Source organism: Poecilia formosa, unplaced genomic scaffold (genome assembly GCF_000485575.1).
Source record: "Poecilia formosa unplaced genomic scaffold, Poecilia_formosa-5.1.2 Scaffold88, whole genome shotgun sequence".
Taxonomy (NCBI): domain Eukaryota; kingdom Metazoa; phylum Chordata; class Actinopteri; order Cyprinodontiformes; family Poeciliidae; genus Poecilia; species Poecilia formosa.
In genome coordinates, this window is record NW_006800027.1 from 1,731,779 (window position 1) to 1,745,211 (window position 13,433).

General features: G+C 37.6%; 2 protein-coding genes across 5 annotated transcripts in view; both read left to right on the plus strand.

The window, feature by feature from the left end:
* Window positions 1-559: 559 nt before the first annotated feature.
* The window catches only part of LOC103141695 (cytoplasmic phosphatidylinositol transfer protein 1-like), a 43,942-nt gene continuing 31,068 nt past the window's right edge, over window positions 560-13,433 (plus strand). The window contains exon 1 of the mRNA XM_007557433.2: window positions 560-1,119. Within this exon, the coding sequence (XP_007557495.1) occupies window positions 1,072-1,119 (48 nt within the window). The 5' untranslated portion in view covers window positions 560-1,071. The remainder of the gene's footprint in view (window positions 1,120-13,433) is intronic.
* Window positions 11,581-13,433, plus strand: part of LOC103141694 (H-2 class II histocompatibility antigen, A-U alpha chain-like) — a 2,611-nt gene continuing 758 nt past the window's right edge. The window contains exons 1-4 of one of the 4 annotated variants that reach the window (XM_007557431.2): window positions 11,609-11,767; window positions 11,846-12,088; window positions 12,167-12,448; window positions 12,555-13,054. In XM_007557431.2, coding sequence (XP_007557493.1) covers window positions 11,656-11,767; window positions 11,846-12,088; window positions 12,167-12,448; window positions 12,555-12,685 — 768 coding nt within the window. In that variant the 5' untranslated portion in view covers window positions 11,609-11,655 and the 3' untranslated portion in view covers window positions 12,686-13,054. Of the gene's footprint in view, window positions 11,768-11,845; window positions 12,089-12,166; window positions 12,449-12,554; window positions 13,055-13,433 lie in introns of those variants that run through there. The other 3 variants (XM_007557432.2, XM_007557430.2, XM_007557428.2) reach the window with 3 other exon arrangements.

Sequence of the window (13,433 nt, forward strand, 5' to 3'; positions counted from 1 at the left end):
TCTTTATGGTTTAAAAAAATGGTTTAAAAAAGACTTCAGGATCTTCGTTAAGTGTTGTAAAACTGGTCGGTCTGCAATTTAAGCAATGCATTTTTTTTCACTTTGCATCTTATATTGGACAGAAAAATAACAAAAAGGAACTGAAGATTTTTGTGAGTGCTTCTTAAGCATGAAGCACTCACAGGTGCTGCGTCTTGATTTGATAACTTTGGATACATATCATTCCAGATCAGGTTCTGTTCATTAAAAGAAAAGAAAGAAGAAAAAAACAGAACACAAAACAGAGAAGACTGTTACTTTTGCTCATTTTGTACAGCAAAAAAAATATATTTTTTTTATTTCAGTTTATCAAACAAATTTTAAAAGTAACCACTCAAAATAATATTTCACTGAAAGTGTTTAAGCAATAATATACATTTTAAGTAATCAAATAATCTGAATTGATGATTCATTTGACTGTAATGCTTGACATGTGAGTGGACTTGGTTTAGTTTTGAACCTCTAATATTTTATGATGGCCACAATGTTCATTCATATGCGTTTATTTCATGTTGGTCCAGTCTGCTGCAGCGCGCTTCACAGAGGTGCTGCTGCTGCTGCTGCTGCTGCTCTGCGCCGCGCATCTGCGCACGGAGCTGCCGGAGAAAAACTAAAGAAAAGGAGGCATTCTGGTAGATTTCATCACAGTAGCGTGTGGAGACTTTTATTTCTCTGGAAGTGTTGGGTTTTACTCCTGGACCAGAGCGCCAGCTAAACGCCGTTGTAAAAGGGACTTATTGCGGAGTTTGTTGTTCGTGCGCTTTTGCCTCATCAGCTGTTTAATGGATGCCGATGGATTAGTTTAGAGAACTGGGTGAAGAGAAGGGGTGGTTGAGTGTTTTGAAAGAAACTTGCAGTTCACAAGCTGCTGAGTGCAAAGGAGCTTCGGCACTGCGGAACGGCGGCTGCTGGAGAAGTGGAGCGGGATTGTCTGACTGTTTTTCTTGGATCGTATTGGGCTTTATTGTGGAGATTTTCCAACTCACCCGACGCAGCTTCCTATTGTTTCCCATCACCTTTAGCGCGGGGACGATGTTGATGAAGGAGTACCGCATCTGCATGCCTCTGACAGTGGAGGAGGTAGGTGAAGTTTCCTTTCATTCTCGCTGTTGTGCATCCTGCTCTTTCTGCTGGGTTTCACTGTTTCACTGCATATCTGTGCTGAAAAACCACGCAGCTGCAGATCTGTTCCCTGGTGGGCAGTTCTATCCGTTGTATTGTATTGTTGTAAAGTTGCCAGCTATGCGTTTTTTTTATTTATTTATTTATTTATTTTTTTTTTTTCGTATTTTGCAGCAGAGCAGTGTTACAATTGAGTTGCAATCAGGTAGTAGTCGCGGGGTGGCGCTATTGCTGCTTTTCAGTTTATAATTCAGCATTTGAATAAGCTGCTATCTATCTATCTATCTATCTATCTATCTATCTATCTATCTATCTATCTATCTATCTATCTATCTATCTATCTATCGGACACCCCTGTGTGAAGCAACAAAACAATACCTCACTCAGGAAGTCATCTGTATTAATCTGCTGCTATTACTAAACTGAGGTGTTGCCCTGTGTCATCAGCTCTCTCACTCTGACATAACGCAGCCCTCAGCATGCCTCTCCAGGTTGTTTGACCTCCATTTGCACCTTGGTTCATGTGACTTGAGCAGCGAGTGTGATGCTGAGTGGTTTCAGGTTAGAAATGGCTGAGTGTCCATTTCCAGTCTCACGTCGCTAATGGTCTCCTTTTAACAACCGGCCTTGTTACAACCATTAATCAAACATTAACATGTTTCAATGTAATTTAATGTGATTTTATAGTATAAAATAAAATAAAAAAATAATCAATTAAACTTTTCTCAAAAGTTAAAATTGTAAAGACAGCGAGGCTGGGTCAGTCTCTTGTAGCTCTGGCCGTATGTTTGTGGTCCAACTAAATCTTTAGTGTTTTGAAGCTTGTCCTGCATTTAGCCCATCTATCCTCCATCTTACATCTTGAACAAAAGCATCCCCACATCATGACGGTGCCACCATCTTATTTTTCACTGAAAAGATGGTGAATAGGGTGTTGTTGTTGTTTTCTGTCAGAGATGTACATTTTTGTCTCAACTGATGAGAGTTTCTTTTCCCACATGTGGTGTGTGCTTTTAGGTGCCTTGTAAAGCGCAAATTCTGATTTGTGGCATGCAAGACTAATAGTTGTCCGGCAGACATGTTTCTGACAGCTGTGGCTCTCGCTCCTCCACACCGTTTCCACTGATTGTTTCTGTAATTATGTGCTCCTCTCATGGCTATTTCTAAGTGTGCTTGAAGTTTTGACATGCTGTTTCTATTTTCAGATGAGTGCTCTGTGAGATGTTCTAATATATTTGAATATTGTTTTATGGCCCAACTCTTTTTTTTTTTTTTTTGCCCAACTCTTTTTTTTTTTTTTGCTATGTTTTTTTTTGTCGTCATCTGTCCGTTGTTTTCCTTGGTTTTCACCAAAATTTGAGAACCTTCGTAGAACAGCTGTGTTTTATACTGAGAATAAGTTACACAGACTGGGTTTTATTTAGGGGTTTCAGAGTCAAAGGGGAATAATGGAAATGCGTGTCATGCTTTTCATATTATATAAGCGAAAAAGAAGAAAACCCTTTCTAAGATTTGTCTTGTTTTAGACAATAAAATTTGATAAACATGCATCGAGCTTCACGGTTGTAAGAGCTGAAGTGTTTTTAGCGTTTAAATTTATGGCCACTGTGTTTCCGTCAGTCGGGATGCAAGCAGGCTTTATGTATGAAATCAGTGATTTAGAAAGTAAAATTAAAGCACACACCTGGTCGTATTAGGATAATCTACAGCGAGTATCGCCTTCCACATTTCCTGTTATACTTCCTAATGATTTATGATATTAATGTGTTTTGGGATATTTTGGAAACATTGGGTTTTTTGATAAGATTGACTGCAGATGGTTAAGTCCAACTTAATAGATGGCAAAATTAGGGAGTATTAATGAAAATTTGACGCAAAGGTTTGCAAAGTTTAGCATGCCATACATCACCCTGACAGAGCTGGTAGAACGAGGGAGGATAAAACTAGATTGATCCCCAGATGCTTTTAACTAGACAGTTTACCCGCTTCCTCTAAAGGTCTATTGATCCTGGGTCCCTTTTTTTGTGTTTTCTAGGAGCTTCATGTTTCTAATTACCAGCATGCTCCTTCATCACCTCTTGTCTTGAGGCAGATTGTGTCCCATCTTCGCTCCACTAGTGATGAAACACACGGCAACACTCCACAGCCTGACGAAAACAGTTACATCTGTTGTTGTAATAACCATAATGCTGGTCAAATGAATCTATTAATCTGTCAGTGACTTGGCAAATGAACATTTATGATCTATTAGCAGCAGATACGCCGCTGCTTGCACACACAGACGAGCGGACAGTCGTTGTCCCGTCACGCAAACACACTCTCGGAGTGTGCACCTGTGGGGATTTGTATCAACTCTTAACACACAAGGAAACTGCTAAGCTATAATGCGACTTCTGAGTGTTTTTCTAAGTGGCTTTAAATGTAAACCTTGAGGGCAAATAGATAAATGTATAGGTCCTTTGCAATTTAATCCAAAGAAATTGCTTATCATTGTAGAGTCACCTTGATTGGTTCAAATTACATAAAGCACAGCTTGGTGCTGATGCAGAAATTGAATAGATGACAAAACACATCACCACAATCGCCTGAGGCTGTATTTTTGTTTGAGTTCATTTAAGGTTTCGGTGTTGTTCTTATACTGCTTTCCTTGCGAACACAGTGCATTCTTAAGATTCACCAATCAGATTCTCCTCCAGAGGCTCCTTTTTCAAAAAAACTCTAACAACAACATGACAAGACCGCAAAAGAGCTTCACCTGCTGCAGACATCAATAGTCTTCATCATTAAACTGCCATAGGCGGTGAAAGTGAAGTGCTGCAGAGAAAAAAAAAAAAGAAAAACACGGCAGAAAGCTCCTGTCGTGACACCCAGAGCTGTATTCTGCAGCCCAGATGTTTCCTTTTGATTGTGCCAATGGTTTGGAGATTTATGAGGCTACTTCATGCATTACCTCACTCTGTCAGCAGAAAATGAATTATGAGTGTTTCATGTTGAACGGTCACAAAGTACTCCGAAAGCTCTTCCTTGGCTATGATTTAAGCTCTCCGTTTGATGCTGGTAATAGCAGATGTTACCTCATTAAAACTGCTGATACTGATGACCAGTTGACACCGAGTTGCTCTTTTGATCTTGAATTCAAAAGAATGTGAGAAATTAGTGACAAATTAAAGGTTGGATTTTTGTTTTACATTTCATTTCAGTGGAAGGTAAAGGCTATGGGGACAAATACAGTAAATCAGCATTGATGTCACAACATCAATGCTGAATGCAGCATTGCACCAAAATGTAACTTATAACAGGTTTCTCATTGTGGTGCATCATCTTTATGAAACAACAGAGGGTCTTATAGTAACACCATCAAGGAGAAAACTTATACCTGAATGGAGAGATCATGCAAACTCCTAACAAAGTTAAACAGCCCAATGTGGTACTTTAGAAGGTGTTTATTTAAAAGGCCAAGCAAGACATCACACTCGAGTAAATTTAGATTTTTATCAACAGCAATAAAACATGAGATTCACATATTTAACCAGGAAAAAAAAAGAGAGCAATGTGATAAGATAATGAAGTTTAGTAGCTAAAGGCAAGACAAGAAGACACACTCTCCGGGAGGAAGCAGTTTTGGTTTTAGATATTCAGCATGAACAGGAGGGGGGTGGATTAGTAAAGCAGTCCCATGCAGAGTTCAAATTATTACCTTCTAGAGACTCTCCTAAATTGTCCAGCGTGAGGTCACTGCATGCACACAGCACAGAGAAATGCTACAAACAGTTGTTTGGTCTTACCTTCTTACAGATTTGGCATTGCTTCAGAGTTTCTGCTTAAACTAAACCAGCTGAAATTTAGTTATCTTCGTTTTAGTGACAAAACGTTCCAGTTTTCATAAAGTGCTTTACACAAATCTCTCTGCAAGCGCTGAGGCTTATAAAACTCTTATACAATGTGTTCTTAATTGTCTTAGAAAAGGTGGATTGTTTGATGTTTCCTGCTCTCGCTTCCTCTGATTTTTGCGGGGAAGCAGCAGCCAGTTTCTGGCCTCGTGAGACAGACTGGGGGAGTCCCCGGTGTGAGGATAATTGAAACGCTGGTGTTGTCCTCAAATTGTGCTTCAACACTTCGCCTCAGTTTATGGTGACTCTATTAAAGGCAATTTTCTGCACATTTCCTGAGAAGATTTCTTGCTGAGAAGATTTCTTTCACGGTTATCTCTCATATGAAACATTATTCCAAGTCCTTCCTTGTATAAAATTGCCAAAGCTGTGTTTGATCACTGCTGGCCTCACTAATATTTATGGTAAGAGCTTTATGTCATTTAGAGCATCTTCTCTGAAATGACACTAATGTTGCACTTTGTCTCTGGACCTACGGGTGCAGCAGATAAACTCCTGCCCCCCCATGTTCCTCCAAGGTTAATCGGGTACAAACACACATATTAATGGTTAATATCTGCCTGTGTAAGGTATGCAAATATATTTAGTTTTATCACCACTACTTTCCTGTTAAACATTTCTACTGCATAGATTTTTTTTTTAAATCATCGATGAAAATATGTTCCATACTTTATTGCCATCTGGAGGTTTATCTGACCTTGTTGACAAATGGAATAAAAAGGCTATAAAAGGTTTTAATGAATTGTAGTGAGTTAGAAGATATTTCATAATGGGGTTAGTGATGACAAGAATTAATAGTTATTGGTTATATATATATATATATTATTATTATTTTTTTTTTACTGTTTTTCAGAGCTTTTTGCTTCTCATAAATTTTTCAGCATTTTGGATAAACATTTATGCAATCTGTTGACCTCAATGCTGGATTCACTCAACAATTAACAATAATTAATTGTTATTATTATACTACCAAATGAAACAAAATGGGGAAAGTATGCTTGTTTGAAATGTCCAGAGGAAAGCAAAAAAAGAGAGTGGGTTGCCACGGTAACATCCTAAGAAACAGTGACAACGTAAAAAGGCGTACAGGACAAGCAAGTCAGAAATGACTTTCCTTTGCAGCAACATTTATTATCTGGCAGACACAGAGGGTCAAAATGTTTCTATTTATAGTCAGCACTAAATTAAGAGCTGTCAGGCCTGTGTAGTTTGTCAGGTGGAGCACTGACAAGTAAGATGAATAATCAGGACTCAGTGAGAGTCCATGATTGTGTTTGCATAGTGTATGTGTATGTGGCTGGGCCCGGAGGAAACTGGTTGTTGACAGGAACTCTGCGCTTTGAGTGCATGCTTATTAATTTATGGGCATGCAGTCAATAGAAGGCAGACGCCAAGTGCGAGGTAAGGTAGGAAAAATAACAAAGAAACATTTATTATTAGGACAAAATGACAGAGACAAGGAGAAAACAAACCCAGCGAACTCCAGCTGGTTCATAAACTCAATTCAAGTCGTATCGATTCACACTGAGAAAAAACTCAAAGGAATTTGTAATACTGTAGTTGGTTTAGAGTTAATAACCAAATATTCCTGTGCTAAGGTTTTGCAATGAAAAATAAACATCTAATTGACCTGTTGGGATAGAGAAGGACAGAGTGAGAGCTTCATGTGTTTTTCTCTAATCTACTGAAAGTTTACACCTAGAAAAATGAGATTAATCTGTGCCAGAGCGAGGTTGCTCAGAACTGTTTTATAAGAGTTGGATGGCCTACACAGCTGTGAAAACAGCAATCAGTGGAAATAGTATGTGATATAAAATATTAACACAGTAATACTAGTAATATTATTCTGAAAATATCACATAATTTATCTAAAATTTATAAAAAATGTAACTGAGCAGGTTAATAGGTGTTGATATAAAAGTGGAATAAAGAGAATTGATCTGGATCTATAATTGATTCTTTAGCCTTTTGGTTTGTTGCGCTAAGCGTTGACTTATTAAAAACAGATATTTTTTTTATATTTAATGTTGTTATTGTTATTCTTTTACTTCAAAAACTCAATCTACATGCACACTTTCTATTTTTTCTTTCATCTGAAAAAATACAAACACATCCGACGTCAAATCAAAATAATATTTGACGTCACCTGTCCCTATACTTGTATAAGGTTAAATCTGTAGAAGTGTAAATCTACACAGGACTCTATGAATCCCCCATCGGTTAGCTGCCTAAATGAGAGTTTTTCCTATCTACTTAAACTTCATCTACTGCTAACATCCAGTCCATCCAGGAGGAAGCAATGGCTGCTGAGAACAGAAGCTGTGCCGATACACTCGGTCTGCCGTCAGGGTTGTGGGACAGAAGTAAGAAGAGGAGAGCAGCTGGGCATGCAGGACCATAATGTGATCACAGAGTATCAGGACGATTTGTGTACACTGCTGATGGATTAAGTCTGTGATCAGAGCGTCCATATGATAATGTGGTCACATGCATTAGTCGTTTGCTATTTTCTAAATTAAATGCACTCTCGGGAGGAAGATGATAAAAATAAACTGCAGTGACATTTATAAAACCATAAATGTCACTGCACCAAATCGTTCTTCGACGTAGCATTTTGAAATGTATTTCTCTCTCAGTGCAACCGCGTTTTGTGTTTGCCATGTTCATTTGCGCTGCTAAAGTGAAACTATTTGTTTGTAAAAAAGGAAAGTACCAGCAGATTTTCTCCTTCTTTGCATGCTGCATACTGTCATTCATAACACGTTTGCATATAGTACGTCAATATTCTATTGATCGAATCTCTAAGCGAAAGAGTTAATATTAAGTTATTAAAGCAGGAGAAAACCTTATCCTGTGTTGTTTTCATAAGATTTCTATGAACTGTACTGAATGATATTCAGAGCTGAATAATAAATGAGCCACAGCAAAAAAAAAAAAGGTTCACATGCTAATTTTAGCCGAGGACCAACAGAAATTGTGGCATATGAAGTTTCGTTGAATTTGAATACTTTAATAAAAGTAAAGTGACTATGTATTGCTTGAAGCCTGTTTAAAAGACAGAAAATCTCTTAATCAAAACATCTGTACGTTTTTTTTTTATCTTCTTCATACTTTTCCACTTTACACACACTTCACTTCCTCCCTCTGGCTCATGTTCCACAGCTAGCCAATCAGAAACTCAAGTATGTGAGCCAAAAGTAAAAACCAGAAAAATACACAGATTGAACAGATAACTGCTTTAAAAGTTCCAATCAGTTTAAATATCTGTTCAAAAATTTGTTGAAACACAGTAAATGAAATTTACTACAAAAATTGAAACGTTTATTATTGTTTTGTCCTTCTTTGAGCTAGCAGGTGTAATTTTGATGTCTTCCATGACCCTTTTTCTGCTTTTATCCCCATTTTGGCCGGTCCATTTTTTCTTCCTGAGCCAGATGTAGGCTTGTTAATTTTTTAACTTCAATAAAGTCTGGTATGCAACATGGGGAAATCTTCCCCCTTCTCATAGTTCAACTCTGCAACACCACCGCTTGTCAGCCAGCTCTGTTGTAAGAACATGGCATCTTTTTCCCTTGTTTTCTTGACAGAATAATTATTTTTAAATGCAAAGATTGCGTAAAATCTGTTATTCATAGGCAATGATAGTTTTACTACATTAGTCTCTCAATACATAAAAGCAAGTGAAACGTTTGGTTTAAAAATAAAAAAATAAAAAACATTTGATAAAGGTAAATGGTTCTTGTATGATGAGAAAAGGGATTCATCTTAAACCTTTCAAAGTGCAGGAAATAGCTGACACTTCGTCTGAAAGGCACAGCAATCATTGTCTGAATTCACACTAATGAAGGCTCTAATCTCTCTGACGCTCTCATTCTGAGGGGGTGGGCAGCGCATTTGTGTGGCGCTAATTAATTTCCTTCCTCAAATCAAAGCAAGCGATGCGACCGATTCAGTCAACGACCAACGTAATTATCGTTTGATCCTTTGAAAGCCTTTCAAAGAGCATCGAGGTGACACCGCTGACACAAAACCAGCCAGCTTCTCCAAAATAATAATTAGCTCAATGCAATTAAATTCCCCAACTTTCACTTTACAGACGTCATCTATGAAACCAAACGGCTCTGGTCTCACTGAGCTGTGGCACACTCAGCTTACTGACTACGGCACAGACATGCACTGTGAAACAAATTGATGTTTGAACTCATCCAAATACGTGCATATTATCTCATCTCGTGGCTTATCAGGTGAATGTGTCTTTGGTAGCCATGGGAACATTTCCAGCACGCAGGTAAAGAGAAATCTCTTAGGTGGTGAAAATCACTGCATTGGTCAAGGTTTGTGTGTAGCGCAGAACCGATGATACGATTTTTCAATTCGAATTAAAGTGGTTTTGTTTTTGATCATTTATGATGTGTTTAGTTAGTCCTGAAAATCTGCTGAACAGCTGTTGAATCTGGGGCAGCGCCTCTGTCGCTAGAAAGTTCACATTTGGCAGAGAAATCCCGTGGAAAACACCAGATGCTCCACGTTCGTGTGCTGACGGCGACTTTGCAACTCGTGGAATGTTTGTGTGTCTGAAAATCATACAGAACTAATAAAAAAATACACTTATCCTGTTTCTACAGCTTAGTAAACCAAGGTTGGTATTAATGCACAATAAGAACCATTATATCCTGTTTCCACATCAAGAACCAGATTTACAGATTCGTTGTGCGGTTTTCTGAAAAAAAAGAAATGTGTTTAGATTTGTGGTGATTATTTCACCACACAAAGCAGTATATAACATTTATTCCCTCTGTTTTAGCTATGGTATTTTATATTTCTATAATGAATGAGGAAGAGGTATTTTTTATTGTTCTTCGTTTTGCAGTTTTACCAAAACCGGAAGTGAAACCAAAGATGTTACTAGAAACACACGCCACAGCTGGGGAAAAATAAAAATAAAATAAATAAGAAGGGATTTTGTATTGTTCATAGTGTTATTTCTAAAAACAAGACAATTAGTATTTAAAAAAATTAAAAAAGAATATATAATACACATCCAGCTTGTACATACTGGAACAACAAATTTGAAAACATGGGGAAGATTTCTATGACGCGCCTTGCTGTGAGCTCCTATTTTCCTGGATTTCTGCAACTATGAGAGTTACTGATTCATAAGGACAAATGTGTTTCTATTCCACTAAACAGAAAAAGAAACATTTTTGCTTCTGTACATAGGTAAGTAAAGTTTTTTCTTCTAAAACATTACCTGTGATAAAGACGCTTTCCTTAGAAAAGCTGATGCTCTCTCAGTATAAGTAAAAAGCAATAAATGTGCCTTCTTATGAGAGCTAAGACCTTCATATGTATTCTGGAGACGTTTATGGTACAGATTTCAAAAGATTAACGCCTCACATGCACCTTTTGTCTTTCAAATAATATTAAATCAACAACTCTCGCTTGGTATTTCTGGTAACATGACCTGCAGGTGTGTAGAGGAATGAATTATCCCTTTTTCTCATCTCCTGCCATTAACATATGCAGTTGTTGGTTTACCAGCATGTAAATCTTGTGTTTTTCTGTTTTTAAGTTATGAAAAAAGAGTTTATGTTTCTGTGTTATCGTAAACTAAAACGAACCGTGAAACGGAGTCACCTTGCTTCTCACTCCCTATGTCCTGCAGTTTCACACTCAAACATGATGTGCTGCTGTCCTCACAAAATATCAGCAGCTGACTGCCTGTGAGTGAACGTGAGTGAGAAAGAGAGAGTGAGAGGAGGCTGTAAAACCATTCTGCAGCTGTTGTGACATTAGCTCACTGTACACTACAGACTCTTCCCTGAGCATGTGTCTCCTCTGTCTAAGCCTACAAAATTATATTTCTGCAGCTAGCACTGGAAGCACTGGGAGAAGGCAGAGGAGCTCCATTTATTCACAGATTATCTGCCAGACAGTTATTAGCAAATATGTAATAAACAACAGGGCAGTGTTATGGGGCAGCCTCTTTGTGGCTTTTCCAGGCAAGTACAAGATGCAAGAAGTAGGAATGTTAAATGTAAGGAAAAAACAAAACATGAAAGAGAGACAAAAGCAGGAATAAATCAAAAGGTCTTAAACCCTGTGAGAAAATGAAGCTGCGCTGCGAGGTTGTAATAGCTAATTTCTATCAAAGCACAGTGTGTGGAAATGTCGGACTAAATAATTCAGTTTAATCTAGTTTAATGATTTCATATGAAATCCCCAAAAATACCATCTTAATGCACTTTACAAAAAAAAATAAACATGTATCTAAATTCTAAGTCAGCTACTTGTATAAAATTTCCAAATTTATGAAAACTTGAGGCTAAACGAATTTCTTTCTCAACAAGAAACTTAATTTATACTTTAATAATCTGTGTCGATTCTGCATGAATTACCCAGAAATACAAGCTTGGAACATCTATAGCAGTACTCTCGACAACTGGAAGTAGCAACAATTGTCAACAAAAAATAAATAAATCAGCAGGATTTTTGTTGGACCCAGCTTCCTCCTCGGCCAAAAGTGTCTATTTCACACTCAGGAATGAGGAAGCTCTTGCCTGCAGGAACCCAAGTCCGTCTGGTGAAATCACGTTTTCATTGCATGTTTAGAACAAAGCGACTGAGAGTCATGATGGGACGCCACTGGAGATTAAACAATCTGAGCTCCGTACTTCTCCTGCTTTTCTTTGGGACACGTTTCGTCGGTGCTGCAGGTAAGTAACCAGCATAAAGCTGATTGACTTATTTACCTTTTTAATGTTAATTTTCACTTTTTAACACTTTTTCTGCAGGAGGTCATCAACTTTGTTTTACCTATGGATGCTTTGACTCAAATGACACCCAGCTCTATGTGACATTGGACGACGATGAATTGTATTATGCAGATTTTAAAAACAACGCCAGTGTCTTTGACGACAAAATAATAAGTAGTGTCCGATCTAAATATGCATACAAATATGGAGAAATATGCCAACGTGTGTGTTTAAAAGATATACATCGATGGAAACCAGACCCAGATGTCAGAAGGGCTAAAGGTAGGTAAAGCTCAATTTAAATTTTTTAGCCGTCATAAATCAAGCTTGTAAGAAATAACTTCCCAATTTATTTTTTAGATCCACCAGAAGTGATTATTTACACCAAAGACGAAGTGATTGAAGATGTAGAGAACAGTCTTGTGTGTTTTGCCAACAACTTTTTCCCGCCTGCCATCGACATCAGGTGGACCAAGAATGACAAAGAGGTGGCAGTGGAAGATCCCTTCATCAAAACTATTTCCAACTCTGACGGGACGTTTCATGTTTTCTCCTACCTGAACTTTGTTCCAAAGCAAGGAGACATTTACAGCTGCACTGTGGAACATGAAGCCCTGGAGGAACCCAAGACCAGGGTTTGGGGTGAGAAAGTCTTTTTTTTTTCTATAGCTTCAAAACTTAAATTGTCTCTACTGGTGTTGTAGCTTGAATTTCAAATATTTTTTCCCCCGGTCCCCTTTTTCTTTAGATGTTGAAACAGAGGAGATGAGTGTGGGTCCAACCGTCTTCTGTGCACTTGGTCTGACTCTTGGGCTGCTTGGAACTGCTGCAGGAACTTTCTTTTTAGTGAAAGGAAACCAGTATTGTGTAACAGTGTAGGTACTGTCAGGCTTTGCAAACAGTTTTTTCATTTAGGAAAATGAAAAAACATGGGACCACTTGGGCATCACTTGGGACCTTTTGCTGTTTGCAACTAATGTTCTCTGAGTCATTGTTAATTCATATGAAATTAGGTGTTATTAAAGTTCTTTTTTTTTCATTTTTATAGCTTTAGGTTGAAAAGAAATTGTTCAATAAGTGTATGTACTGTAAAATATTGGTGTGTGTGTGGAACGTGTTTTTAAACTGAGTGGCCAGTACGCTAAAGTTGTACCTTTGATGCATTAAATTCATTTTTCAGTGTGTAACCACTTGTGTAAATGTTGCCATGCCTGAGTAATTTGGGATTAAACTAATACAATATTCTTATTTTTTCTAAATCATCACTGCCTAATGAAAACATAATGCAAACTCTTGATCTTTTATTTAACAAAATCTATCACTTTGATGGCTAACACAAACAAGTCATACTGAAAACCTGGAAAACTTTAACTAAAAAGAGAAGTACTAATTTCTCATCTTGGAAAATTGATAAATCTTTTGCTGGGTAATAAATGTTCTCACACTAATGAAAAAGAAACATTTAGTTCAAGAATATCACATTTACTCCCCTTGATACAATTTCTATCTTAAATCTTAAAAGCGTGTGCGCTGTTCTTTATAATTTCTTCCCAACATTGTGTTAGGTTTGATGAGTCTTAATTATCTTTTTCCTAGCAGAAAAGTCTTATTACATATTGCTGGAGGG